The 27,941-nt window shown below is 45.3% G+C and overlaps 5 protein-coding genes and 1 long non-coding RNA gene across 7 annotated transcripts in view; 3 read left to right on the top strand and 3 right to left on the bottom strand.

Moving 5' to 3' along the window:
- LOC114847225 (CD209 antigen-like protein C) overlaps positions 1-10,983 on the bottom strand; it is a 51,466-nt gene extending 40,483 nt beyond the window's left edge. The window contains exons 1-6 of one of the 2 annotated variants that reach the window (XM_029136745.3): positions 10,704-10,983; positions 10,533-10,634; positions 10,149-10,325; positions 9,930-10,072; positions 9,728-9,831; positions 8,726-9,619 (exon numbers count right to left, since the gene is read on the bottom strand). In XM_029136745.3, coding sequence (XP_028992578.1) covers positions 9,469-9,619; positions 9,728-9,831; positions 9,930-10,072; positions 10,149-10,325; positions 10,533-10,634; positions 10,704-10,878 — 852 coding nt within the window. In that variant the 5' untranslated portion in view covers positions 10,879-10,983 and the 3' untranslated portion in view covers positions 8,726-9,468. Of the gene's footprint in view, positions 1-8,725; positions 9,620-9,727; positions 9,832-9,929; positions 10,073-10,148; positions 10,326-10,532; positions 10,635-10,703 lie in introns of those variants that run through there. The other variant, XM_029136744.3, reaches the window with a different exon arrangement.
- On the top strand, positions 343-5,197 carry LOC114847228 (scavenger receptor cysteine-rich type 1 protein M130-like). Its single transcript, XM_029136749.3, has 9 exons — positions 343-581; positions 1,043-1,075; positions 1,155-1,445; positions 1,717-2,010; positions 2,970-3,275; positions 3,350-3,643; positions 3,843-4,175; positions 4,483-4,565; positions 4,646-5,197. Exons 1-9 carry the CDS (start codon positions 542-544, stop codon positions 4,718-4,720), a joined length of 1,749 nt encoding a protein of 582 aa, XP_028992582.3. The 5' UTR covers positions 343-541; the 3' UTR covers positions 4,721-5,197.
- Positions 1,085-3,982, bottom strand: LOC129603508 (uncharacterized). The gene is made up of 4 exons (XR_008693406.1): positions 3,845-3,982; positions 1,720-1,872; positions 1,438-1,528; positions 1,085-1,310 (listed from the first exon to the last, which is right to left on the bottom strand). It is a non-coding gene; the product is annotated as an uncharacterized LOC129603508 (long non-coding RNA).
- Positions 10,984-15,615: 4,632 nt separating the features above from the next.
- LOC114847243 (CD209 antigen-like protein C) lies at positions 15,616-18,625 on the bottom strand. The gene is made up of 6 exons (XM_029136764.3): positions 18,499-18,625; positions 18,328-18,429; positions 17,877-18,095; positions 17,658-17,800; positions 17,461-17,564; positions 15,616-17,359 (listed from the first exon to the last, which is right to left on the bottom strand). Exons 1-6 carry the CDS (start codon positions 18,566-18,568, stop codon positions 17,209-17,211), a joined length of 789 nt encoding a protein of 262 aa, XP_028992597.1. The 5' UTR covers positions 18,569-18,625; the 3' UTR covers positions 15,616-17,208.
- A 3,487-nt stretch (positions 18,626-22,112) lies between these two features.
- Positions 22,113-24,359, top strand: LOC114847238 (uncharacterized). The gene is made up of 5 exons (XM_029136759.3): positions 22,113-22,353; positions 22,615-22,738; positions 22,818-23,044; positions 23,389-23,543; positions 23,734-24,359. Exons 1-5 carry the CDS (start codon positions 22,287-22,289, stop codon positions 23,827-23,829), a joined length of 669 nt encoding a protein of 222 aa, XP_028992592.1. The 5' UTR covers positions 22,113-22,286; the 3' UTR covers positions 23,830-24,359.
- Positions 24,360-25,053: 694 nt separating this feature from the next.
- On the top strand, positions 25,054-27,541 carry LOC114846990 (trace amine-associated receptor 13c-like). The gene is made up of 3 exons (XM_055504871.1): positions 25,054-25,224; positions 25,439-25,514; positions 26,568-27,541. Exons 1-3 carry the CDS (start codon positions 25,054-25,056, stop codon positions 27,530-27,532), a joined length of 1,212 nt encoding a protein of 403 aa, XP_055360846.1. The 3' UTR covers positions 27,533-27,541.
- Positions 27,542-27,941: the final 400 nt, after the last annotated feature.

Below are 27,941 nucleotides of genomic sequence, written 5' to 3'. Positions count from 1 at the left end.
AATATCGGAGTGTGTGTGACGAGAAAACACTGACCACAGTCATTTGATAGGAGCAGCTCAGGCAGTCCTGGTTGTCATGGTAATGAATCACCGTGTGCTCAGATAGCATTGCATCCACCCATCATCATTCCAGGGATTGCTGGAATCTTCAAGCTGCCACAAACCTGTAGAAACAGAACTGTTCATGTTTATTAGTGGTTTGTAGCTGGCACTGATGTGAGCATCGTAAGGGAGGAAGCCAGCTGGAAGCCACAGTGATAATCATCTCCACCAGCCTGACAGCAGATTCTCATCTGGATCCGTGTTTGACTTAAACAAGCTGCAGAGAATCTGATCATATTTAGTTATTGGAACCAGGACATGAGACCTCATGCTTTAGTTTCTGCTTAGAAAGTATTATACTGTAAAGCTAGTGTTGATGTTACTACTGTCCTTGACCTATTGATAGACATTTGTTCAGTGCTGTACTTTTAGTGGTACCAGACTATTTAACAATTATAGAAGACTCCACAGGTTCAACAGGCTGAGACTCGAGCTGGACATGGACCACCTGCTGCTGCTGCTGCTGCTGTGGAGCGCAGGTACTGCTCAGCTCCACACACTGAATGAAGGAAAAACACATTCTTAAGCTTTAATGCAGCAGATTTTCAGTTGAACCAATTTTAATTTGTATTTAATAAAATTTCTTCACTTTTCTAAAAGCTTGATATCAGTAAAATATCAAACGCAGTTTTGTTTTTACATCAAACGCATGCTGTCAGGGCAAACTTAGCATTATCTGTGCAGGATGCCAATCACCCACACGCCTCACAGGTCCACTCTGCTGCCCACTCTATGCCTTCAGCAGACATCAGCTATCAGGCATCAGGTTCAGCTGATCCGTGTTCATGCAAAGTCCTGCTTTAGTGTTTGATCCTGATAGAACCTGCTAAAAACCTAAAACATGTGAGACACACACATTAAAATGTGTTGCTTCTGTTCACAGCCATGGTTCAATCACACTGCCGCTCTGCACTGACGTTTATTGTGATTCCCTCCTCAGGAGCCCAGGCTGAAGAAAATCACACGTCAACAGGTGAAGAGAAAAAAAGAATCCCAAAAGCAGCCATCACAGTTTACTTTCAGCTTTTAATGATGACTGTGCTTCTCTACAGAATCCGATGGGTTCAGGTTGGAGGGAGGAGACAGCCGCTGTGCAGGTAGACTGGATGCTAAAAATGAAGGTGAATGGAGACCAGGAGTTGGAACTGCCTGGACACTGAAGAAAGCAGCTGTTGCCTGTGGAGCGCTGGACTGTGGTTCTGCTGTTTCTGTAGAAAACAGAGAAGAGTCCTCAGTCAGACCTGTGTGGCGGATCAGCTTTGACTGTGTTAGTTCTGGATCTGCTCTGGGGGAGTGTGTAGAATCGTATTACTCTTCCTCCTCTCTGTACCTCACCTGCTCAGGTAAGCTCATCAGAAGTATCAGAAGTAGAACAAGTCCAGAGTCAGGAATTCAGGAAATGTTCCCTGCAGGCCCTGAACACAACCTGGTCCAACATGTCCCTTCTGATCAGAAACTGTACACTTTTACTGTACTGTACCAGAACCAGAACACATCTTTACATATTTAATGTGAATGTACTGTTAAAGTGTATGATTCTGCTGTGGATGATGAACTAATGTTGGTTAGTGAAGGTCACTCTGTTTTACTGATGACTCTCTGCTTTCTGTTCAGAACCTTATGAGATCAGGTTGATGGGAGGAAACAGTCGCTGTGCAGGTAGACTGGAGATGAAGCATGAAGAAGACTGGAGACCAGTGGATGGATCTGGCTGGACACTGAAGGAAGCAGATATTGTCTGTAGAGAGCTGGACTGTGGTTCTGTTGTTTCTATGGAACAAAAAGAAACGCCTTTAAACATATTTGTGTGGCTGATCAGCTTTGACTGTGTTCAGTCTGGATTCACTCTATGGGAGTGTGCAGAATCATTAATATCTGATTCCTTCATCCACAATCTCATCTGCTCAGGTGTGACTAATTATTGATTGTTTGTGTGTGTGTGTGTGTGTGTGTGTGTGTGTGTGTGTGTGTGTGTGTGTGTGTGTGAGTGTGTGTGTGTGCGTGTGTGTGTGTGTGTGTGGATGAAACATCTCACAAGATAAGAGACGTCTGACAACAGGTCAGGTTGAGAGTTAGACTCAGGGTTTACCTCCACTTTTCTTTATTTTCAGTTTTCACTGTCATCAGTTGCCTGCCTACTTCCCTTCCCTCCCTGACTCACTCCATGAGCTCAAACAGATGTTTGTCTTCTCATTCCGCTGCCAAAGGCTTCTCACATTGACCCAGTGTTTTGGGCCATGTGTATGTCAGTTAAACTGATAGAAGTCTAAGGAGGGTCTCAAAACATCCAGAACCACACTCAGTTTTTAGACATTTACTGAGAATCAACAAGCTCAGATATAATGTGGATACACTAGGTATATCGGGAGATCAGATAAAGTCAGGAAATGGGATGAAAGAATGAGGTGCCAGCGGAGCAGATTCCAGAATGGAGAGGAGAGAATGAAGCCGACTGTCAACCAGTGGAATCGTGGACCAGACGAGAGAGACCAATTGTGATGGTTCCGTCTGGGTCCATAGAATCTGACCAAGTCAAATGAGGCTTTAACCGCTGTGTCCTATGTCAGAATCCGTACAAGTCCAGAGTCAGAAAATGTTCAGAAGAAATTCCTGCATAGCCAGAACCACACACAGGAAGTGTTTGACCCTACATGCTGTGATGATCAGAACCATCCCTGCACATTGACCTGCCTCTGCTGCTCTCAGTGAATCAGCACATCATCAGACATTTTAAATGTGAATGTACTGTTAAAATGTATGGTTCTGCTGTGGATGATGAACTAATGTTGGTTCTGAGTCCAGTTGGTTTTAGTACATGTCATTACTGAGCATCTGCTGTCTTCCCCCTCTGTGTTTCATGTCTCCAGACTCTGTCAGGCTGCTGAATGGGACTGGTCTGTGTTCAGGCAGACTGGAGGTCAGGTCCAACCAGGGCTGGTCCTCAGTGTGTGAAGCTGACTTTGACCAGCAGGATGCAGAGGTGGTCTGTAGGGAGCTTGGCTGTGGGGCTCCTTCAGCCCTCCAGGGGGCGCTCTATGGAGAAGTGGAGGCTCCAGTGGGGTCCAAAGAGTTCCAGTGTGGAGGCCATGAGTCTGCTCTGCTGGACTGTAGAAGCTCAGACTCAGCTAGAACCACCTGCTCATCTGGAAACGCTGTTGGACTCACCTGCTCAGGTAAATGAGCAGCTCCATTTGTGTCTTAGTGAAGGTCACTCTGTTTTACTGATGACTCTCTATTTTCTGTTCAGAACCTGATGAGATCAGGTTGATGGGAGGAAACAGTAGCTGTGCAGGTAGACTGGAGATGAAGCATTATGGAGAATGGAGACCAGTGGATGGATCTGACTGGACCCTGAATGAAGCAGCTGTTGCTTGCAGACAGCTGGACTGTGGTTCTCCTCTTTTTATCATAAAGGAAGAAGAGTGTTTAATTAGACCTGTGTGGAGAATCAGCTCTGACTGTGTTCACGCTGGATCTGCTCTGAGGGAGTGTCGAGAATCATTTAGAATTTTATTTTTCTCCCTGAATCTAACCTGCTCAGGTAACCTCATCAGTGACATCATTTATTAAAGGAATCCTTCCTCTGTTACAATAGTTTTTAATGTCTATGTAATTGAAAGGTTTCCACAACCATCGTGATTTTGGACACTTCATAAATGTTCTTCACCTAAAGGTGGTCCCTGTTAGTGACATCTCACAAGTGACATATATTTGTTATTTTTCATCATCTGTTTTTACAGACCTGCTGCTTCAGCCAGTCATCTCTGTTTCCTCCACTGACGGGGTCTCCCAGGCCCGTCAGCAGGGGTTGCAGGTGTTCAAAGGTTTAAGCTTCACAATCCGCTGCTCCATCCAGCCACAGTACCCAGGAGGCTCCTTCCAGCTTACCTTCACCCCCTCCTCATCCAGTACAAACCTCAACTACAGCCAGCCAGCTGTTAATCACTCTACCCACTTCCTGTTTCCTGTTGCAGAGCCCGCCCACCAAGGAAACTACACCTGTGTTTATCAGGTGTACGTTTTCACCCATAACTTCTCCTCTGAGAGCCGTCGACTGTCTGTCAGTGTCTCAGGTAAGATAAAGCTGAGAACCTTATATGTCACTGACTGTAACTGCAGCTTTGGATTAGTTTAGCTTTATATAGAAGAAAGAATTAGGGGGTAACAGGCAGGAGTCAGGAGTGCCAGGTCAGACCAGTTTGTGTTTAATGAAGCTGTTGGGCAGAATCGTTCAAACGTTTTTGTAATGTCACAATGCTTTCATGTTCAACATTTCTATATTCCTTCCAGTCTGGTATTGTTACTGTATTTAGCCAGTACCTGGCCAGGCTCTGTTGGGCTGAAAACGTTTTTAGTGAAGCTGTGGACGTGTTTGATCAGATCCAACAGGGTTTCACCTCAAAGTGGTCTTCCTGCCTCTGACTTTGCTGCTGCTCTGCACTGCCCTTTACTTCTACTGTGAGGTACTGGAAACACCTGTGTTTACTGGCCTGAGCAGAGGAGCCATGCAGGAAGTCACACCTGTGCTGTCCTGTCTCTCCAGGCCACCAGGGGGCAGACGTCCATCAGACAGGAGGACATGGAGCTGGTGAACTATCCGCTGGGTGTGCACCTATAGAGGAAGGAGACTTTCAGTAAAAACATGACCTCACATCCAGAAGGATCTGAGTCAGGAATTAAGCTGTGACTCTCCGCATATCCTATTCTATCCAGTCTGGTTACTATGGAGATTTATTCTCTGAACTTATCCTGGTCCAGAGCAGGTTAACATCCAGGTTAGCTCTAGTGACTCTACCTGTTTTATTAGCAATTAATGTTTTCTGTTAACATGTTAAACATTTTACTTATTTTATACTAACTTGAAGTAAGTTTTTTGATGTAAGGCTTGTTTAATAGAATTTTATCAATGTTTATGTGTGAATCACAATCATTGTCGGGCTTAGTTTTACGTAGCTTGTTTCTCATATTATTGTGGTTTTAATGAATATGTGCATTTTTGCAATTGTTGAGTTTAAATTAGGATTAGGATTAGGTCAGATCCTCTGTCACTTAGTAATGATAATAAAGTGCATGCTGCCATCATCCAGTCAGTCCAGCAGTTTGTCCTCTGCACCTCCATCATTTGTAACCACCATTTTATTTCTATCAATTACAGCTGGATAATTAAACCCCCCAATTCTTTTAATCAAAGCCCCATTTATCACTTTTCTCTGTGCTTCTTTCTATTGTGTCACAAAACTCTCTCCAGTTCTTCCTCTTCACAGTTCTTATAGTCATATGTACGTTTGATTGGTCCTATATTCAATTAGACACATTTCACCTTCTTAACATGTGCATTTCAACTTAGTATTTCATTTCAATTTTTTCACATTAAGATGTGATGTGACCAATAATCCAACTGAGTGATTGTAACCTCCGTTAAATAGTATTTAAAACTGAAAACTGGACCATCTGGCTTAATTTGGTGACTGGCATCTCACCTGCAGCTTTGTATTTTAACACCTTAAAATGCACAGATTTATCACAGGTTCAAGTTCAACAGAATCAGACCAGAGTAGGCACAGAATGTAGTAGTGACCAATAGATGGGAGAAGAGTCTGAGCAGAGAACCAGAGGAGAGGAGTCTGTAGATAGATAGACCGTTAATAAACCCACAGCGGGGAAATTTCCATCAGCAGCCAGCTTGACCGGCGCTAGTCCGACAGTGGAAGCAAGTTGCAGTATAAATCAATACAAAGCTTGGGTACATCAGGACAGATAGATAAGGTCGGAGAGCAGACAGAGAAGGGACAGAGTAATACACAGCCAATTCTAATACATTTTAACAATCCATGACTGATTTTTCTAGACCAATAGTCCAATCGGTCAGAACTCAGGGCTTCATCGCCTCTTGTGGGACCGTGGGACCCGTGACATCTCCTCAAGCCTGTCAGACAAGGCTCTCACCATAGCAACCAAGTGTTCAGTCTGTCTGCAGATGTCTTCCTCCGAACGGCTGAGATCTTATTATTCAGTGCCTCCTTTCGGGCCGTCCTCTGATGCAAATCATCCGAACGAGCTAAGATCCTATTCGTCAGTCCCTCCATCCGGGTCGACTTCTGGTGTAATTCCATCAGCCGAGTAACTATGGCCACCAGTGGCGTCTGTAGCTCCACGGCCGGTGGACACGCCAATAATCCGGACACAGATTTTCCAATCTTTCCAATCTTCGGATAAAACAGGTCACCACCAAAGCCAATCATAAGGCGAGAGTCCCCGAGGGGCAGAGTGGTTCTCCCAGTGATTCTTTTCTTTGTGAGAAAACTTTTTCCAATGCGCTGAGTGACCAGTTGATTAGCTCCATGTTCAAAAATGTTATTCCAGAGTAGCAGATCAGGGTGCTCAGAAAAGACAGGACAAGGACACAGCAAGCAAAAGTAGAATGGGGGCAGTGAGAACACGTCTGCACTCCCCGAGAGGCGGAAGTAGAAGATGGAGAAGAAGATGATCAAATAAAGGGAGAGGCTTTTTGTTTGGTTTTAATATTTACTTGTCATTCATTTTGAAATGTGGCTTCATTCATTGCAGCAGCTTAAAAACACAGGAGGGGATTTAATGTTTGAGGAAGTAAAAGAGCCACAAACAGTGTATCAGCTGACGACTGGCTCTCACGCCTTCACAAGTGGAGTTTAGTGTTTTAACAGAACACTGTGGCCTCTGTCACAACATCTGAGGTGTGAAGCAACTTCTCACTCATTGATGCGATGCAGCAGTCGAGCAGCTTGAAGCTACAGCATTGTTGACTGTCAGAGCACTTTAACCATTCAGCTGTGATGTTTCAGTGCATCGGTCATGGATGCTGCTTGTTACCTCTGCCTCCTACTTCACCATCAGCTCTCTGACAGTTGTTCCTAACAGATCCCAGCTGTTCCAGGACCAGTTTGCCTCTGAGCTGTGAGCATCAGAGACTCTGATGGTCTTTTTCACAGATCCATCAGGTTTCACATGAGCGATCGTTCCATTTATCTGTGACATCTGTCCTGATGTGAAGTCTTCTTTCTCAAACCTTGGGTCACCGTCACCATTATCAGATTGTGTTGGAAAAATACTGCATTTTAATCATTGAAACATTTTGTGCTGAACTGCTGTGGCTGTGACCTTGGTTTCTCAGAGATGTTTTCTCCCTTGTAAATCACCTGTAAATCGACTGAAATCACTGAAAATGATTAACAATAATGTTTGTTCCACTGAAGTGAAACTTGAAACCAGGGAGCAGCTCAGTTTAAAGGTCCTGATCTCAGGGAGTCGGTACCAGTGTTCCCAGCAGCAGTGTTCCAGCTCAGGCACCTTCAGCTCACTAGTTCACACACAGAAAACTGTGTCTCCCCCCGACTTAGTGTCCTTGGGCAAGACACGAGACAAGAGTCTGTGTTTGTTTTAACCCTTGGGTTTCACCACTAGACCAAAAGCTGGAAAAACCCTAGTCTGCTCCACATAACGTGTGCTGTTGCTTCCTTCTTTAGAGAAGCTGTATATTAGTGCAGCTCCTGGTCTAAGGTCCAGTCATTGAGCAGCTCTCTGGTCATCCAGAGGGTGTTGTCAGCTATGCATGTGTTGATTTGTCTCCACTTCCTGGTTCAGAGCTGCATGGCTTCAAAATGCACCTATCAGATTTCATCATGTTCCATCAACTAATGCACCAGATGAAGCAATGAACCCAGACACTGACATCACAGCACGTACTTCCTGTAAGAGCAGACCAGTGTTTGTGTATATAGTTACCAATGGTTCTACTGTTTTCATGTGAGCTGCTCACAGAGCATCTACTGCAGACAGAACATCTGGCAGTTTGTTTTCCACTCCCTCGGTTTCCTTTCTATTTCAAGGCTCTTTGTGTTGTTTGGCCTCAGAGTAAACAGACAGGGAGCTTTGGACTCTGGACACCTTGTGCATCACGTTTAGCTTGTGTTGGCAGCGCCTGCCCAGGACAGATGTGTGCTGCTGCTGGTTCCAGGCTGTAGAAGGGCCTGAGTTGTCAGTTGCTGTGGCTGCAGACACGTTGGTCAAAGGCCTGGTGATTGTGCAGGTGGCAGGGTTTTGATCAGCAGCAGCGGGAACAGCAGGGATGGTGGCGGTGGTGACGTGTACAGTAGATGCCAGCCGCTGCTTTAACATGTTGTTGTCATGGTGGACAGCTGCTTCTTTCCTGACGACTGGGCCTCTGTATCACTCTGATAACTCTGGACCACGTCCTCAATACGCAGATCCACCTGGTTCTGACCAAAACACACAGCCTCACTTGGTTTTATCACTGGTTGATGGTTCCCTGAGATCAGCTTGGCCTCTATCTCCACCAAATCTCTTGTGTGGTTCAATGTTGCTGGCTGTGCCATTGTCCAGAACCACAGAATCGCGAGGTCGTCTCTGAGGATTTATTTATGGTTTAATTAGATGCAGTACAGAGGTTTAGTTCTACATGAGGAAGTCATCGTCTTTAGTGGTTTTAATGGCAGATTACTCTGTACTGAGCAATGTTATAAGACACTAGAGAGTAAAGGAGAGGAACTGAGACAATAGAGAGAAGATTAATGAGACACAACTCAATGTCATAACTCATTTTATTATGACAATCATGTCACAGCAACACAGAGATCTGAGAGATCTGCCCAAATTCATTTTTAAAATGTTATGATCATTTTTTTGAATCTAAAAGTACAATTGTTAAGAGCAGAAACTGACCAAAAATGTATGTAAGAATAACATGAGGCCCTGTTAAAACATTTAATGAATAGTGCTGCTCTATAGGTGCCAGTTTCAGAGGAAGTGGCTTTCAGTGGGTTTAATGGTTGTAACCCAAAGGCCAAATGGTATTAAAATAGATCAAGGAGCCATGAAGAACAGAAGCCATGAAGAACAGAAGCATGTACAGTAACAGCAGATCTGTTCTAATTAGACAGCCGATTATTCATTTCATTACCTTTTTTGTAGAAGTCTAACTATTTGCTGCAATATTTAGTTATGAAATGTTTCAACCATCAAAGATATATCTCCTATATAGTGTATATATATTATCAAATATTAATACATTTTCATGAATTTTAGGTGTTTTGTATTAATTTGTATTAATTTAATTAAAACAGACATAGTTCAACAGTAAATATAAATATATAATATAAATTGGTGGTGTTGTCACTGTATTTAACAACTTTTTTTGCAGAATGTACAGGTTGCTGTTGTTTCATTTTCGGCTTAAATATATAACCACTACTACTTTTTTTTTTCTCATTCTCTTCCTCCTCATGCTCTGTTAGTTTTTTAGTACCTTTGTATAGAAGTCCAATTCTTTGCTGCAGTGTTTGGCTATGACATTCTTCAGCCGACAAAGCTCTAAATGTCTTTTTCACAGATCCACAGTCGTGAGGCTTCACATGAGAGATCGTTCCATTTATCTGGGGCATCCGATCTGATGTGAACACAGTCTTCTTCCCCGTATTGTGAGATACCGTTGCCGTTATCAGGCTGCTCATCCAACCAGAACCTGGGAGCCCAGTGAACACAAGCATGACACCGTTAACATGTGACCTGCATCTGGGTTCCAATGTTCCAGTAGTAAAAGCTGTGAACAGATGAAGATGTAAGTTCTTACGTCACAGTCAGCGGACTTCCATCGACCCATTTCCAGGTCCCCTCTTTGTCTGAGTCACTCAAACCAATCCAGCTTTCCTGTTTAGTCAATTTAGTGAGAAAATTCTGTAAAAGAAATAAAAGTCAATCAATCAAAACAAAAAAGTCACAGAAACACATTAATCAGTGAATTGGCTTTAAAACACAAAAAAAACATCTCAGACCTGCTCCTCAGCGCTGTCGACCACCACCAGGTCTGCTCCACTCTTTCTGCATTCTTCTCTTCCCTTTGTCCAGTTCCCAGACTGACTGGAGACATGATAACAGGAAAATCCAAACTTCTTCCATCCTGTAGGACAACTTTTGCCTGTAACACAAGGACATTTATAATCAGCCTCGATGAGCTTCCTGACACAAAGCACTGAGACGCTGCTGACACTGACTCTGTCTGGACAGTCTGAGCATCCTGTCTCTCTGCTCCATCACAGCGAGGTTGGCCTTCAACTGGTCTCGCTCCTTCGTAACTGAAGACAGTTTGTCATTACTGGTCTGTAGAAGCTCGCTCAGGTTGGCTTTGACAGCTGAGGTTTCTGCTGCTGCATCACGTACCACGTTATGATCTAAAGACAAGACATGACAGGAAACAGCTCTTATCGGATGAACTTCTGTCTGTATTTATTCCAAACTGTGAAGAAATGTTGCATTTCCAGTAGAAACACAGGATGAAACAGAATGATTGTCCACCTGACAGAGTCTTAAATGATCAGTTCATTTAACTCTACACAGTTAAACTGTACATTGACTCGGTGTTGGACGTTCAGACTCACAGTGGAGCCCGAGGCCAATGAGCCCAGCCACCAGGAAAACACTCAGCAGCCCCAGACACACGACAGCAGCTCCATGACGTCTCCTGTGTGAGTCCCTGACACCTGAACAGAGAGAGGACCAGTGAACACACCAGTAACAATAACACACACACTGTGACCAGACCACCTCACCTGTCTGATCTACTGAACGTCTTGACTCAACAGACTTGACATGTTCAGCGTTTGCGTATATTTCGTCCATTGATCCTAAGACGTCTGGGTAAATGTGTCCTGGTAGATCAGCTCTGCAGCTCAAACTGCAAATGACACACGCATACACATAACCTGTTAGTGTCACACTTTTCATGCTGCCGCTTTGAGGAAGTGACTGAAACAAAGTCGTAGAATAAAAACCAATGAACCACAGCTCAGTCGTAGGAAAGTGAAACACCTGCTTCAGTCTGTTACAACAAGGTGGCCCTCAGAATTATACATCAGGATAAACTGAATGAACAGAGTGAATATATTATTATTGTAGTCAATGCATGTAAATGAATCTGCTCAGCCACAGAGCGAGTGAAGCTGCTTCTCTCGAAAGGTGAAATGGGCCACAATGGAGTTCTGACTCTGTCTGTAAAAATGATTGTATGTTTCACTGTGGAAAAAAAACAGACTAAAAGTAAAAAAAGTTGCAGGTCTGTCAGAAGGAAGCACAGAATCTTACGTGCTCCTGTGTGTTTCTGTTACAGAAAGGAGAGCGCGCCCACCTGTATTCAATGCATGTAAATGAATTTAACAACAACAGGTGAGACAAAGTGTCTGGGCCATTGTTGCTAGCTTCATAGCTCACTTGGTAGAGTGCTGGTCTTGATTTGTTTGTTTGTGGTTTGATCCCTGGCCTTGGCTCTAACGAAGGAAATGCATATTTTCCTCTAAAAAAGAGCAGTAAGTATGTTTATTTAGTGCATGTTTTTGGTTGGGTCACATGCCTTTTATTATTGCATTGCATTTGTGTAAAAATGTTTTTTTATTAACAAATTTCCCAAAAGAAAACACCTCAGGTGTATATATATATATATACACACACACACACAACACTCTATTCTCACCCTCCGCGGGTGGTCTCATCCACTTTCCAAGCTCGGGTCCTCTACCAGAGGCCAGGGAGCTTGAGGGTTCTGCGCAGTATCCTTGCTGTTCCTAGGACTGCACTTTTCTGGACTGAGATTTCGGATGTTTTTCCAGGGATCTGTCGTAGCCACTCCTCAAGTTTGGGGGTCACAGCCCCTAGTGCTCCGATCACCACAGGCACCACTGTGGCCTTCACCTTCCAAGCCTTCTCCAGTTCTTCTCTGAGCCCTTGGTATTTCTCTAGTTTCTCATGTTCCTTTTTCCTGATGTTGCCATCGCTTGGTATTGCCACATCCACCACTACGGCTTTCCTCTGCTCTTTATCCACCACCACAATGTCTGGTTGGTTCGCCATTACCATTCTGTCAGTCTGGATCTGGAATCCCCACAGGATCTTGGCTCGCTCGTTCTCTACCACCTTGGGAGGTGTTTCCCACTTTGACCTTGGGGTTTCCAGTCCATACTCCGCGCAGATGTTCCTGTATACTATGCCAGCTACTTGGTTATGGCGTTCCATGTATGCTTTGCCTGCCAGCATCTTACACCCTGCAGTTATGTGCTGGACCGTCTCAGGGGCCTCTTTTCACAGTCTACACCTTGGGTCTTGTCTGGTGTGGTAGATCTGGGCCTCTATGGCTCTGGTGCTCAGGGCCTGTTCCTGTGCAGCCAGGATGAGTGCCTCTGTGCTGTCCTTCAGCCCAGCCCTTTCAAGCCATTGGTAGGATTTGTTGAGATCAGCCACTTCAGTTATGTTCCGGTGGTACATCCCGTGCAAGGGCTTGTCCTCCCATGATGGTCCCTCTTCCAGCATCTCATCCTCTGTTCTCCACTGCCTGAGACATTCACTCAGCACGTCATCTGTCGGGGCCTTATCCTTGATGTACTTATGGATCTTGGATGTTTCATCCCGGATAGTGGCTCTCACGCTCACTAGTCCTCGGCCTCCTTCCTTCCGGCTAGCGTACAGTCTCAGGGTGCTGGATTTGGGGTGGAACCCTCCATGCATGGTGAGGAGCTTTCGTGTCTTAACATCTGTGGTCTGTATCTCTTCCTTTGGCCACCTTATTATTCCAGCAGGGTATCTGATCACTGGCAGAGCGTAGCTGTTTATTGCCCGGGATTTGTTCTTGCCATTGAGCTGGCTTCTTAGGACTTGCCTGACTCGTTGGAGGTATTTGGCTGTTGCCGCATTCCTTGTTGCCTGTTCAAGGTTGCCGTTTGCCTGTGGTATTCCAAGGTACTTGTAATTGTCCTCAATGTCTGCTATTGTTCCTTCTGGGAGTGAGACCCCTTCTGTGTGGATTACCTTGCCTCTGTTTGCCACCATCCTCCCACATTTCTCGAGCCCGAATGACATCCCGATGTCCGAGCTGTAGATCCTGGTGGTGTGGATCAGTGAGTCGATGTCTCGCTCACTCTTGGCCTACAGCTTGATGTCATCCATGTAGAGGAGGTGACTTATGGTGGCCCCGTTCCGGAGTCGGTATCCATAGCCAGTCTTGTTTATTATTTGGCTGAGGGGGTTCAGACCTATGCAGAACAGCAGTGGGGACAGTGCATCTCCTTGGTATATGCCACATTTGATGGATACTTGGGCAAGTGGCTTCCCATTGGCTTCAAGGGTGGTTCTCCACAACCTCATCGAGTTTGCAATGAAGGCCCTTAGAGTTCTGTTGATGTTGTACAGCTCCAAGCATTCAGTGATCCATGTGTGTGGCATTGAGTCATAGGCTTTCTTGTAGTCGATCCAGGCTGTGCACAGGTTGGTGTGTCGCACTCTGCAGTCTTGGGCGACTGTTCTGTCAACCAGGAGTTGGTGTTTGGCTCCTCTGGTATCCTTACCAATGCCCTTCTGTGCTTCGCTCATGTATTGACTCATGTGCCCACTTATCTTAGCTGCGATGATGCCTGACATGAGCTTCCATGTTGTGGAGAGACAGGTTATTGGCCGGTAGTTGGAGGGGACTGTACCCTTTGAGGGATCCTTCATTATCAGGATCGTTTGCCATTCGGTTAGCCATTCAGGGTGAGTCCTATCCCTTAGCAGCTGGTTCATTTGTGCTGCCAGGCGCTCATGGATTGCAGTGAGCTTCTTTAGCCAGTAGGCGTGGATCATGTCAGGGCCGGGTGCTGTCCAGTTTTTCATACCTGAGACTCTTTGTTGGATGTCTGCCACTGTGATAGTCACTGGATTCTGTTCAGGGAGGTTGCTGTGGTCTTCCCTCAGATCCACCAGCCACTGTGCATCACTGTTGTGTGATGCCTCCCTCTCCCATATTCCTTTCCAGTACTGTTCAGTTTCCAGCCCTGGATTGGTCTGCTCCGCTGTTATTACCCTGCCATTGAGAGTACACTTTCGCAGGTTGTGTTGCGAACAGCCGGTTTATTCGTCTGGCTTTGTTATCTCTGGTGTATCTCTTTAGGCGGCTGGCCAAGGCTTGTAGCCTTTGCTTGGCAGTTTCGAGTGCTTCAGGGATGGGTATCTGGCTGTACCTCTTGGGCATCAATCTTTTCATTGCACCTCTCTGGGCCTCTGTCATTTGGCTCACTGCCCTCCGAGCTGCCTTGATTTTTGCCTCCAACCTTCGTTTCCATGGTGGGAATTGTTTCTCATGTCTCCCATGGTTGCTCTTATAGCCAAGCACCTCTAGGATCACTGATGCTGAAGCGTATATCAGCTCATTGGTTTCTGTGATTGTTGTGGTAGGGATCGCTCTCAATGCTGCATTCACATCTTCCATGAGACTTTCTGATGGTGCTTCACTTAGCCGTTGTAGTGGGGTTCGGGTTTGCCTGTTCAATCTCGCCATGATCTTATCTTTCAGGTCAGTCGCTGCCTCGCTCAGCGTATCTGTGCTCATTGGGGCTTCGTACCCAATTTCCGGTTGGGGAGATGGTGAAACCTCCCCTCTGACCTAGCGTCCTGGCTCCCCCTTGCCGTAGCATTTGTGTTGTATCTCGTCAATCTCAAGTTGTGATAGCAGTTGCCGTTTGTGGATGTTGGAACACTGAGCTACTAGTTGCTTCGCAGTCAGCCTTGAATGTGGGTTTCTCCGTTCCCATTCACCACACATTCTTTGCATGTAGCCCCTCTGACTAGGGTTACTTGAGTAGTAGCATTCCAACAGAGTCTTGTTCTCGCATCTCAGCCATTTCTTTCTTGTTCCAGTAGCCCACTTCTCGCCAAGGTGCTCTGGTTCCCCAACACCTGACGCAGACCTTGTTAGACCGGGCGACGTCTGAGCCGGTATCTCATGTGGTTCATTGTCTCTCATGATATGAGGTAGGCGGTAGTTTGAAGGGTCTTGCCCAAGGACCTACACTGGATGCTATATATATATATATATGTGTGTGTGTGTGTGTGTGTGTGTGTGTGTGTGTGTGTGTGTGTGTGTGTGTGTGTGTGTGTGTGTGTGTGTTAGACATTCAAAAGGAACGTTGTCGCACCTACTAAGCTGAAGGCAGATACTAACAAAGTGTAGAGAGTAAAATACAGAGACATGAGGAAGTAAGACACTAGAGAGCAAAGAGGAAGTGAAACATCAAGGAGAAGATTAATGAGAAACAACTCGGTGTTAGAATTCTTTGTATTCTCACAGAGATATATATCCCCGCAAGACACTTTTTTGGATAGATTTGCCTGAATTCATTTATATTTTGAAATTGCTATGGTTAATTTGTTTTTGTATCTAAAAGAAAAATTGTGAAGAGTAGAAACTTACCAAGAAATTAAAATATACTGACGTGTAACGTTGTTAAAAGTTTTAATAAGTTGTGCTCCTCTCTTCCAATGGTTTAAGCTTCAGAGGAAGTGACTGCTTTCAGTTGGTTTACTGTTGACCAGATGGCATTAAAATAGTCCAGGGAGCAGCCATTTAAAACAGACAGGTACTGTCTGACAACGTGAGGGTGCAATAAACACGACACTTCCTAATACAGAGTAGTTTTAATTTTAAGTTTGTACATCTACTTACAAATGTTAAAATTACTAGTTAATGCGAGTTTATTTAGAACACTAGACATTGTGCACTTTGCCTTAACATTTTATTTTTGTAATTTTTGACAATCTTAAGTATACGCACATAGGAAATCATCTTGATTTCTTGCAACATTATAGCTGATTGGATCTGCAAAGCAAAATCAGCAGAGCTGAATGTGCCCCAAAAAAGCAAAAACAGTTTAATTTAAATTAAAGAAAAGTAACACATGTTATAACAAGTCTTGTTCTAGGTTTCAGGTATCAAACCAGGATTCCCAGGGTCAGAGTGAAGCTCCCTAACCACTCAAGTGTGTATCACTCAACTTATCTATGAAATATATATTTATATTATGATGTCCTTGCATAAACATCCAGGATCGCCACACCAAAGTCAAGAATTTAAGCCACTAAGGCTTATGGATACAGTAACCGCTCTTGTGTTTGTAGTTATAGTTGAAGTTACGATTTAAGTAATGTTAGAACTTTGGTGAAAATAATTTAGCATTTTGTTTATGTCTGTTTGTAATGTGTTCTCGTTTTTTTTTTATGTGCTGCACCCTGAGAGAGGAGAGTGTGAAATATAAATGGGGTTTGTACTCTAAGAGAGCACCCAAAAAGAGAGGAAGTCTTCTTGCCTCTCTGCATTCATACAACTATTTGGGGTTGTGCAGTCCACAGGTCACAGACAATCTCAGCTATGGATTAGCATTAGAGTTAGCTGTACGGTTAGTCAATTAACCTAGCTTGTCTCTCGCTCGTGTGCTGGTCTAGAAGGGCTGTTATGATATTTACTTTATTAAACAAAGACTTGAATGTTGAACAATCTCAAATGTTGCTGCTGCAAAAAAAGGAAGCTTTGCAAATTTGCAAGAAAATAAACACCTTGTGTGGTCCCTCCTTTTTAGAATTTTATTAAAAGATTTTTGTTTAAAAAGTTATTGTTAGCCCTTTTCTCTTTGCTTTGTTAAACCTTTCTTTTCGTTACTAATGGCTAGATTCATGCTTCCTTGACATCAAGGACGTTGCTGCTTTAACAAACGATCTGACGATCTCACTCAGCAGTCTATAGGCTCTAGATGAACGGACCCATGCTGTAAATAGGAGGAGGGGTGTAAAGTGATTTTGTCTTATTTGCAATTCTTTCATAAATGATATCTCATATATTTGCAGTGGGTGATACTGCAAGCTATGGTATGGATCCGATACCAAGTAAATACTGGACCAGTATTGTAGATACCAATACTTTTTGATAATTAATGCATTATAAAATATAAATACAATTTCATGTTTTGTATTAAATTGTATTATTAATACTATTATTAATACTAATTCAAACACAGACATAGTTCAATAGTAAATATATAAAATAAATTGGAGGTGTTGCCACTGTATTTAATAACATCTATTTTTTGCAGATTGTACAGGTTGCTGTTGTTTCATTTTTGACTTAAAAATATAACCACCACTACTCTTTCTATCTCTTTCTCTTCCTCCTTATGCTTGTGTGTTAGTTTTTTAGTACCTATGTATAGAAGTCCAATTCTTTGCTGCAGTGTTTGGCTATGACATTCTTCAGCCATCAAAGCTCTAAAGGTCTTTTTCACAGATCCACAGTCGTGAGGCTTCACATGAGAGATCGTTCCATTTATCTGTGTGTTCCATTCTGATGTTAACACAGTCTTCTTCCCCGTATCGTGGGTCACCGTTGCCGTTATCAGGCTGATTATGAGCCCAGAACCTGGGAGCCCAGTGAACACAAGCATGACACTGTTAACATGTGACCTGCATCTGGGTTCCAATGTTCCAGTAGTAAAAACAGATGAAGATGTGAGCTCTTACGTCACAGTCAGCGGACTTCCATCGACCCATTTCCAGGTCCCCTCTTTGTCTGAGTCACTCAAACCAATCCAGCTTTCCTGTTTAGTCAATTTAGTGAGAAAATTCTGTAAAAGAAATAAAAGTCAATCAATCAAAACAAAAAAGTCACAGAAGAACAACGATAATTGGCTTTAAAACACAGAAAAACCATCTCAGACCTGCTCCTCAGCGCTGTCGACCACCACCAGGTCTGCTCCACTCTTTCTGCATTCTTCTCTTCCCTTTGTCCAGGACCCAGACTGACTGGAGACATGATAACAGGAACATCCAAACTTCTTCCATCCTGCAGGACAAACTTTGTCTGTAACACAAGGACATTTAGAATCAGCCTCGATGAGCTTCCTGACACAAAGAACTGAGATGCTGCTGACACTGACTCTGTCTGGACAGTCTGAGCATCCTGTCTCTCTGCTCCATTACAGCGAGGTTGGCCTTCAGCTGGTCTCTCTCTTCTGTCATCGCAGTGAGACTGGTGTTCAACTGGTCTCTCTCTTCTGTGACTGAAGACAGTTTGTCATTACTGGTCTGTAGAAGCTCGCTCAGGTTGGCTTTGACAGCTGAGGTTTCTGCTGCTGCACCACGTACCACGTTATGATCTAAAGTAAAGACAAGACATGACAGGAAACAGCTCTTATCGACTGAGCAGTTTAGGGTTCAGTCCACTTCTGTCTGTATTTTTTCCAAACTGTGAACTGTTGCATTTCCAGTAGAAACACAGGATGAAACCATGTGATGACTGTCCATCTGACAGAGCCATAAATGATCAGTTAATTTAACTCTACACCGTTAAACCTGTACATTGACTCAGTGTTGGACGTTCAGACTCACAGTGGAGCCCGAGGCCAATGAGCCCAGCCACCAGGAAAACACTCAGCAGCCCCAGACACACGACAGCAGCTCCATGACGTCTCCTGTGTGAGTCCCTGACACCTGAACAGAGAGAGGACCAGTGAACACACCAGTAACAATAACACACACACTGTGACCAGACCACCTCACCTGTCTGATCTACTGAACGTCTTGACTCAACAGACTTGACATGTTCAACGTTTGCGTATATTTCGTCCATTGATCCTAAGACGTCTGGGTAAATGTGTCCTGGTAGATCAGATCTGCAGCTCAAACTACAAATAACCCAACCTGTTGGTGTTACACTTTTAATGTTGTTTCAGAGGAAGTGAATTAAAAAAGAAACCAATGACCCACAGCTCAGTAATAGAGAAGTGAAACAGCTGCTTGAGTCTGTCACATCGTTTTCAGGAAAAATTAAACTGTCTTCATTTTATCTATCAGGATAAAATGAATGAACAAAGTGAGTCAAGCTCTTTGCATAACAAACAGGTCAGTCAGAGCCAGAACAGACCGACCCACAGCTAAGACCTGTGGTTCTGTAACACTCTTCATGTGTCACAGTGGCCACAAGAGGTCGATGTTGGATAAAGAGAAACGCTTTATTGATCGGTACACAACACAACAAGACAACCTCAAATAAATAACACACATCTGAAAAAGAAAAAGAAAACATTTACAAAGGTGTCTTTAAACAAACAGTAAAACAAACAAACTAATGATCTCAGAGACAGCAAACACAAATAACGAAAAATTAACATTTAATTTAGTCAAAGAAGTACAGAAAAACTAAAACCCTTATTTATATTGTTTAGAAAACCTGATGGCACCACAGTGAAAATGTGACTTGTACTTGATACAGTATAAAAAAAATGGACCATTTTAGTTAACTGGAAAAAACATTATCACATTGTCCGTCTTTCTGTCTGGATGTATGTCTGCACGTCTGCCTGCCTGTCCGTCTGTCTGCATGTCTATCTACCTACAAGCCTGTCTGTCTGTCTGTCTGTCTGTCTGTCTGTCTGTCTGTCTGTCTGTCTGTCTGTCTGTCTGTCTGTCTACCTACAAGCCTGTCTGTCTGTCTGTCTGTCTGTCTGTCTGTCTGTCTGTCTGTCTGCCTATCTGTCTGTCTGCATGTCTGCCTGTCTGCCTGCCTATCTGTCTGTCTGTCTGTCTGTCTGTCTGTCTGTCTGTATCTCTGCATTTGTATCTACCTACATGCCTGCCTGCCTGTCTGTCTGCCTGCCTGTCTGTCTGCCTGTCTGTCTGCATGTCTGCCTGCCTGCCTGTCTGTCTGCATGTCTGCCTGCCTGCCTGTCTGTCTGCATGTCTGTCTGCCTGCCTGTCTGTCTGCCTGTCTGTCTGTCTGCATGTCTGCCTGCCTGTCTGTCTGTCTGTCTGTCTGTCTGTCTGTCTGTCTGTCTGTCTGTCTGTCTGTCTACAAGTGATCGAGGAGGCAGCAGTGCAGTGCAGCACAGTGAGATAAGAACCACTTCCTCTGTGAATTACTGAGCATCTGGCCTGTTTTTAACTGATAACAGCTACTCGGGACTTTCATGTTTTGGACCCACTGGTTGCTCTGAGCAGCCAAACAGGAAAGAAAACTGAAAAACTGTCTGACAGAGAAAATAGGATACAAGATGTCAAGATAAGAACTCTTCTTCCTGGAAGACATGGTACAGTGAGCAGGGTTCGCGTTTACAGTGTCAGAGTGAAAGTGCTGGTGAGAGACAGAGGTTGTGGCGAGACACCAGCAGAGACAGCGCAGAGGTTCTGTCTGGTTCGGTCCGACGCAGCAGCTCTGCCTTCAGGGCCACGTTTACATGGTGAGTGTGTAACATTGTGGCGCATATGTGAAGTGAATGAGGGGCCAAGACATGAGACACCTCCTCATATGACACCTGACTCCAGCCGCCAACCCGTCACCTAATTATGGTCTAGAGCTGCAACACATTCAGCGTCTGGTGAGCGTCTCTGCTGGATCTGAGTCTCTGAACCGGAACGGCGTCGCTGTGGAACGGCCTCTGCTCTGGACGTCCTGCAGGCGGATCCACCGCTGCTGAACAAGGCTTCACACTTTGATTTGCTCCGACGCCTGTGATGCTCAGAATTCTTGTTTCTCGTTAAAGAAACATTTAATGAACACTTATAATTACAAATAAACCAGTTCCTTTAGATCAGCTTGTGGACAATCGACTCGCAGAGCGGCCAAAACTGAACGATCACCACTTCATCACATCATCAAACCTGGAACAATGTAACAGAATTTCATCAGATGAGGGTTGATGACCCTCATCTGATGATCAGTGGAATGGAGCCCCAGTGAGAAGTCGGGCTGTAAACGCTGATCGTGTCTGTGGTTTTCAGCTGAATTACACACTCACACACAGAAATCTGACAGAAGCACGAACCGTAAAAAAACAGGATGTGGACAATCATGCTGACTCCAGTCAGGTCAGAACAAAAAGGTTCTCTTTCATTTCTATGTTAAGGTGATAAGCATCAGAACCAGACATGCGACGGTGGAGCACCGACAACAATGATCCGAACCCTGTGTTCACAGCAGTCGTTAACTCATTCTCTTTCATCACAAACTCCACACGATAAAACTACGCAACGATGGTTGGGCTTAAATTTACTGACACTTCGTTCATGTGCACAGGAAAAACGTTGGTTTTATTGAGTCATGAGCTTCGTTGCGTCACAACAGGTTGAACACAGAACATTTCATCATTTACTGTAAGAAAAAACAGGCTTCAGGAAAAGACTTAAACACCAAACACTACAAGTTCTACTGTTGTTTTTATTCAAAATCTCAGCTTTTCTTGCTTCGACCACCAGAATGGGAAAATGATGTAAAGTCAGCACCTTGACCCTTGACCCCAACCTAATTTAATCTACATTCATCCTTCAAATTGGCAGAAACACATAGAAAGAGGAATCAAGTAATAAGTCTGGTGACGTTCTGTTTTCTTCGTATCACTTTTTAAGGTTTGTTATTCCAGTGTCTTATTTCATTCTATTCCTGCCTGTGGTTCTATCCCGTCTCTGTGCCTTCACCCCATCCGGTCCAGGCAGGTCAGCCTGGTTCTACTGGAAGGTTTCTTTTTTTTATTTTTAATTTTACATTTTTACAGTACAAAATGTTTGAACCCCACTAACAAAGAAATGATCAGTCTATAATTTCAATGGGTGCTTAATTTGAGCAGTGAGAGACACAACCATAACATAAAATAATTTATAGATTCATATTATATTTATTATTTATAAATTTTTGAAATGCATTTTTCTGGATTTTCTTGGTATTGTTTTGAAAAAAGTGTATCTTACTCACAAAATCAGCTGGGGTTCAAATATTTTTTTCCCTGATTGTATATAGAACTGAGAGGAAGTGATATTTCTCCAGTATTAATATCTGTTAATGTCTAATGGTTTCGCAGACCTGATCCCTCAATAAAAGCAAAAGCAAACCGCCTTTTACGTTAGTTCCCAGTCTCTGAACAAAGACGCGACACTGAGAAGATTGTTTTACAGACACTTAAATCAGGTTGTAACTCACTCACAACAAGGTGAAGGATTTTATTATAAGAAATCAAATATCATTTCCTTGAGTGTTCCTCTTGAGCTGGTGGGGAACATGACACACCACTGTTTTGGTGCGTTGTACCATCAAACTTTCCCCACATGAAGCGATCAAACACTATCCCGCACTGCACAGGAAGTGGTGCCTCATGAAAAAGGAAGAAATGAGTGGCTGCAGCGCGCCGAGCGTTGGGTACAGGAAAGTGATCCACCCACGGAAACTACAAAAACAAGCGTGAGCGACAGCTGCACCCGGAGCCACGCAGACGTCGAGCGTGTGATGGTGTCGCTCGCTGGGGACGGCTCTTCAGGTGTTTGGCTTTTCTTTGCAGCGTGAGATCAGGAGGAACTCTGAGATGACGGCGTCCAGCTTCAACCTGATCCTCACCCTCTGCCTGAGCCTCAACTTCCCCCGAAGCCACGGTAGGACCAGTGCAGCTCAGCCCACTAAATAGAGGAAAAACCCTTCTCATTTATTGCATTAAAATACAAATAAGTTGTTCATATAAATATTGAACTATGGAGCATTTATTGTTGTTTTACAGTATTTGTATTGATCTGATAATCTTGGCTGCGACCACAGGCTCAGAGGTGCTGATGCTGCGGCGACCCCTCTGTTCTGTTCAGTTGTTGGGGTTGTGGTTTGCTTTTGCCAGTAGCAGCTGAATTCTTTTTATGGCTCAGGTGGTACGGAGGTGGTTATGAGACGCAGCCGCACCGTGAGCCCAGACGGCGCCGCCTCCATCTCCTGCGAATGCACCGCAGAGATCAAGAAGGTTGAAGACGTGCGACTCAACGTCGTGTCCCCGTACGTAGCGAAGCCGCGGTTCTGCACGGGTCCAGGTGTCACTGTGTTCAGATGCTCACAGCACACGTCTTACTCTCAGCGCAGACAAAAAAAGGACGGTGCTGTGTCAGAAAGGAAGCAACAGCTGCCACCTCAGGAACATCTACATGATGCTTCAGAACCCTGAGAACCCCAAGAAGTGGCTGTTCTTCATGAACCAGGTTGAAGCCAAGGACATGAACCTGACGTACGAGTGCGAGTTCACCGTGAGCAGCGCAGATGGCCTTCACCACACCTGGAGAGGGGAACCAGCCACACTACTGCAAGGTACAGAGAGACCAGGGAGCCAGGAGAACCAGGGGAACCATAGAGGGCCAGCAGAACCTGGAGAACCAGGGGAACCTGGAGAACCAGGGGAACCTGGAGAACCAGGGGAACCATAGAGGGCCAGCAGAACCTGAAGAGAACCACACAGAAACAGGAAGAACACAAAGCCCAGGGTTTAAAGCCGGGCTCTAGTATCTGTGAGGAACACCAGAACCAGAACTGATACAATTAAACAAACAAAGCAGACAGGGAATAAAAGCCTGGTATTAGTCATCAGTAGCTACTTTGTGTGTTTTTTTGTGGCTTTGAACCACAGGCAGGAAATAACTCTGCTGTTTTATTAGGTCAAGAGGAAGCGGAGAAGGGCTGCACGCCTGCTCCTCCTCCTTCGCCTTCACCTGCACCGCAGCCCGATCCAATGGGCTGGGTTCTGATCGCCCTGCTGGCTCTGCTGCTGCTCTGCATCTGCGTCATCGTCCACCTCTGCGTTCGACTCAGGGTGAATGTCTCATTAACCAGGAGCTGCTCTAGGAACAGGAAGATATTTTCTAGAATAACATGGAGCTTTAAATATCGTTTTAGTTCATGTAGTTCTAAAGCCATTATTTCAGGAACTTACTTTGACAATAAGTTTGACTTTTTCCTGCTCCTCCTTTAACTGGGTTGCACTTTTCTGGCCTGTGTTTCAGAAACGCAAGGAAGAATATGACAGCGGCACCTATGTGATAATGAGGAAAGCTCCTCTGCTGAGGAACGCGCCCGCTGCTGTTTACTGTGGCAACTGAGCCGTCTGTGGTGACCTTTGACCTCAGGCTGAGCTCTTCAGACCCTGCTGACGCTCCGGCCGAGTGATGTACAGCGGAGGGAGTCAGGCGCTGTGTTAATGAGCCTCATGGCCTATTTCTCTGTATGTGAACAGACAAACTAAACGTCAGCACACATTTGGAACCTAATGGTTTGCAGCTCAACCACAAACATTTTCAGGGTCACTGGAATGTGGGTTCTCATGAGCTGTCATCATCCAAATGAAGTGTGTCTTATAGTATTTCCACATTTTTACATTACATTTTTTGGCATGAATGTAAACAAAGCAGCTTTTGTTTTTTCAGGGTATTCTGTTTTGTTGTACTTGTGTAAATGCTGTGCATATAGTTCAGGCCGGTCTCAGTGTGACGCCTGCAATGAGCTACCTCTGATTAAACTGCAACCACAGTCAGGGTTAAAATAAACTGTGATAACAAAGATGGTCCTTCACCATCTGTGGTTCTGCTGCTGGGGCAGATCTCATGTAGCAGCTGATCCATTAATAACTTGACTTTATATGGTCTTCTTTCATATCATCACATTTTATCGATAGAAATAAACAAGTATCAGCGTTGTTCTGCAGAAATGGAAACGCTTGTACTGAACCAAATTTCTCTGTCATTTCGTGAATATTAGCATTTAGTGGTTCTTTGCTACTAATGAGCATGTTCCTGCTCCTCTCACTGTCTTTGCATCATATGTTTATTATTGAAGACGTATGTTTTCTAACACCTCTGATTGGAGCGCACCCTTTGGGATCACAGCTCCATCAGAGCGAGTCATGGGACAGTCATTAGATGCAGGAGGATGTTTTTCTTCTGGTGTTGATACAAATGGAGTCACATGGGAAGAAAGTACAGAAAATGTCAACTTCTTGTGTTAAAAAGTCACAGGAATAGAAAAAATAAGGGTGAAGGTGTCTGTTACAGTATGTGTGGACTGGGCTGAGGTCAGTGTGGCCTATTGTGCCTGTCAATCATGAGCAGAAGCATCAGCGTAACCTACTGGTAGATGCTGCGTCGACACAGTGCCAGTCCATCATGTGACCTTTGACCTTGTTGCTGCAGTCGCTTCCAGGAGTAGAGAGGAGCGTCACGTCCCAGACAGGCCACAGGTCAGGAGGAAGACGAAGCAGGAGCAGAGGTGGGAGGAGCGCGAGGCCATGAAGTAGAGGGGTTACAGGAAGCTCAGCAGCTTCTGTGGTGATGGAGGCGTCAGAGGACTCGGAGCGATGCTTCCCTCAGCTCCTCAACGCCTCCTGCATCAGGACCAAGCGTCCTCACTATGAGGCCACGCTGACCTCCGTCCCTCTGTTCTCCCTGTCTCTGTTCACTGTGCTCCTCAACCTGCTGCTCACCGTCTCCATCACACTTCAAGTACATGCGACAAACCGCAGCAGCATGGGGTGTGATTGAGCATTGTTAATGATGTGACTGCTCGTCCTCTTCCTCCAGGCAGCTCCACCTCCACCAACCTCCTCCTCCTCTCTCTGGCCGTCTGTGACTTCTTCGTCGGCCTCCTCTGGTTGTTTCAGATCATGCTCATTAAGGGCTGCTGGGTCCTGGTGACCTCATGTGCTCCCTCTACCAGTACTTAGACCACATCATTTCCTCCACCTCGGTGGGAACCATGGTTCTCATATCAGTGGACCGCTACGTGGCCATCTGTGACCCCTGCGTTACCCCGTCACAGCCACGCAGAGGAGAGTCCACGTGTGTGTGTCTGTGTTGGATCTGCTCTGTGATCTTCCAGACTCTGGTTCTGATGGATGTTCTGAGTCAACCAGGCAGGTTCAACTCCTGCGTTGGCGAGTGCGTCATCATCATCAGTGATGCAGCTGGAGTTGCAGATGTGAGCTTTTCCTTCGTCGCTCCCATCATCGCTCATCATTGAGTGTTTGTTGTTGCTGTGACTCAGGCTGGAGCTCTGAGGTCTCACATCGCAGCCGTTTCACAGCTGGGAGTTGAGAGATGGGAGCTGAAGGCGGCCAGGACGCTGGGGGGTCGTAGCCGTGTTTCTCCCGTGTTTCTGTCCTTTCTATTGTGTCTCTCTTTCAAGCAAAGACGACCTGATGAGCACCTCGGCCTTCGTCATCTGCTTGTATTCGCTCAACGCCTGTCGCCTTCTGTTACCCCTGGTTCAGGAGGTCTCTTAGACTCATCCTGACCCTTCAGATACTGCAGCCTGACTCCTCTGGGCCAACGTGCTGTAGAGACACACAACATGCAGGTCTGGAGGCCAAACCTGAGCTGCACAAACCTGCAAAGCTTTGTCTGAAGTGTAGTTAATCCAGAACCTACAGACTCACACAAATGAAGAAAGGAAATGACTTTCACCCACTGTTGGTGTGACAGACATATGTACATGAATGAGGCTTTAGGGTGTTTGTGTTAATCTCAGGACCCTCAGGTCACTGTTGGTGCTTTGATTCTCAGCTCCTTCAGTTTCTTACTTGTGTCTCTAGTGTGTGTGACCTTTATTTGCTCCAATGTGTAAAGGTGACACTTTATGATTAAACAAAAAGGAAGGAGGGACCTCAAAGGGAGGGACACGAGACCTGCATTAGTGGCAGTGCAGTCAGAGAGCGGCGTCTGATGATGGAGGAGGCTGAGCTCTGCTTCCCACAGCTCAACACGTCCTGCTGGAAGGCGAAGCGTCCCCGAGCTCCCGCGGCGCTGATCTACATCCTGCCGTCCTGCGTCTCCCTGCTCACGGTGAGCCTCAACCTGCTGGTCATCGTCTCCATCGCCCACTTCAAGTAGGCGCCGCTCAGTGTGCGGCTTTGCAGCTTTGCAGCTTTGCAGCTTTGCAGCTTTGCAGCTTTGCAGCTTTGCCGGGCTTGCGTGGGGTTCTAACGCGTCTCTCCTCTGCAGGCAGCTCCACACCCCCACCAACCTCCTCCTCCTCTCTCTGGCCGCGTCGGACCTGGTTGTGGGTCTGCTGTGGCTGTTTCAGATCATGCTCATCGACGGCTGCTGGCTCCTCGGTGACCTCATGTGTACTCTGTACTGCGCTGTGGACTTTATTACCACTTCTACCTCAATAGGCATCATGGTGCTGGTGTCCGTGGACCGCTACGTGGCCGTCTGCCACCCTCTGCACTACTCCAGCAGAGTCACACACAGGAGGGTTGAAGTGTGCGTCGGGCTGTGCTGGCTCTCCTCCCTCTGCTTGCTCTGGGTGGTGATGACTGACAACATGAAGGAACCAGGCCGCTTCAAGTCCTGCACTGGGGAGTGTGTGATCGTTGTTAAGTTTGTAGAACAAACTCTCAACCTGATTTGTTCCTTCATCGCGCCCATCACCGTCATCATCGTTCTCTACATCAGGGTGTTTGTTGTTGCTGTGGCTCAGGCTCGAGCGCTGAGGTCCCACATCGCGTCTGTGTCTCTCCAGTGTTCAGTGAAGGTCAGAGTCAAGAAGTCTGAGATGAAAGCGGCCGTGAGCCTCGGTGTGGTTGTCTTAGTCTTTGTTTTATGCATATGTCCATATTACTGTGTTGCACTTATGGGCACTTTGTTAAGTGCTTCATCTGCTGCCTTTGTAATCTGTCTGTTTTACTTCAACTCCTGCCTGAACCCTGTGATCTACGTGCTTTTATACCCCTGGTTCAGGAAATCTATCAGGCTTATCGCCACCTTTCAAATCCTGAAGCCTGGCTCCTCTCTGTGCAATGTGCTGTAAACACACTGGGATCACAGCCGTCAAGGAAGCGTGTTTGACCGGAGTCGAGCAGAGTAAAAATAAAATATACTGTCGACCGACTAAAAGTTTCTGTTCATGCATGTTTCGACTCTGATAGTTCATATTAGTGGTAGAAAGGGTTTGAACGACATGTGTGTAATTATATCATCACGTCACCAGACGGATTTGTCCAAGCTGCTTCACACTTCCACCCTCCTCCTCCTCCTCCTCCTCCTCTTCCTCCTCCTCCTCTTCCTCCTCTTCCTCCTCCTCCTCTGTCTGTATCAGAGGTCTTTCTCGGCCTCCTCTGGCTGTTTCAGATCATGCTCATTGACAGCTGCTGGCTCCTCTGTGACCTCATGTGCATCCTGTATAATAGTTCAGACTTAATCATGACTTCTAGCTCCAT

Source organism: Betta splendens, chromosome 21, assembly GCF_900634795.4.
Source record: "Betta splendens chromosome 21, fBetSpl5.4, whole genome shotgun sequence".
NCBI lineage: Eukaryota > Metazoa > Chordata > Actinopteri > Anabantiformes > Osphronemidae > Betta > Betta splendens.
This window is presented reverse-complemented; position numbering and strand designations above follow the sequence as displayed.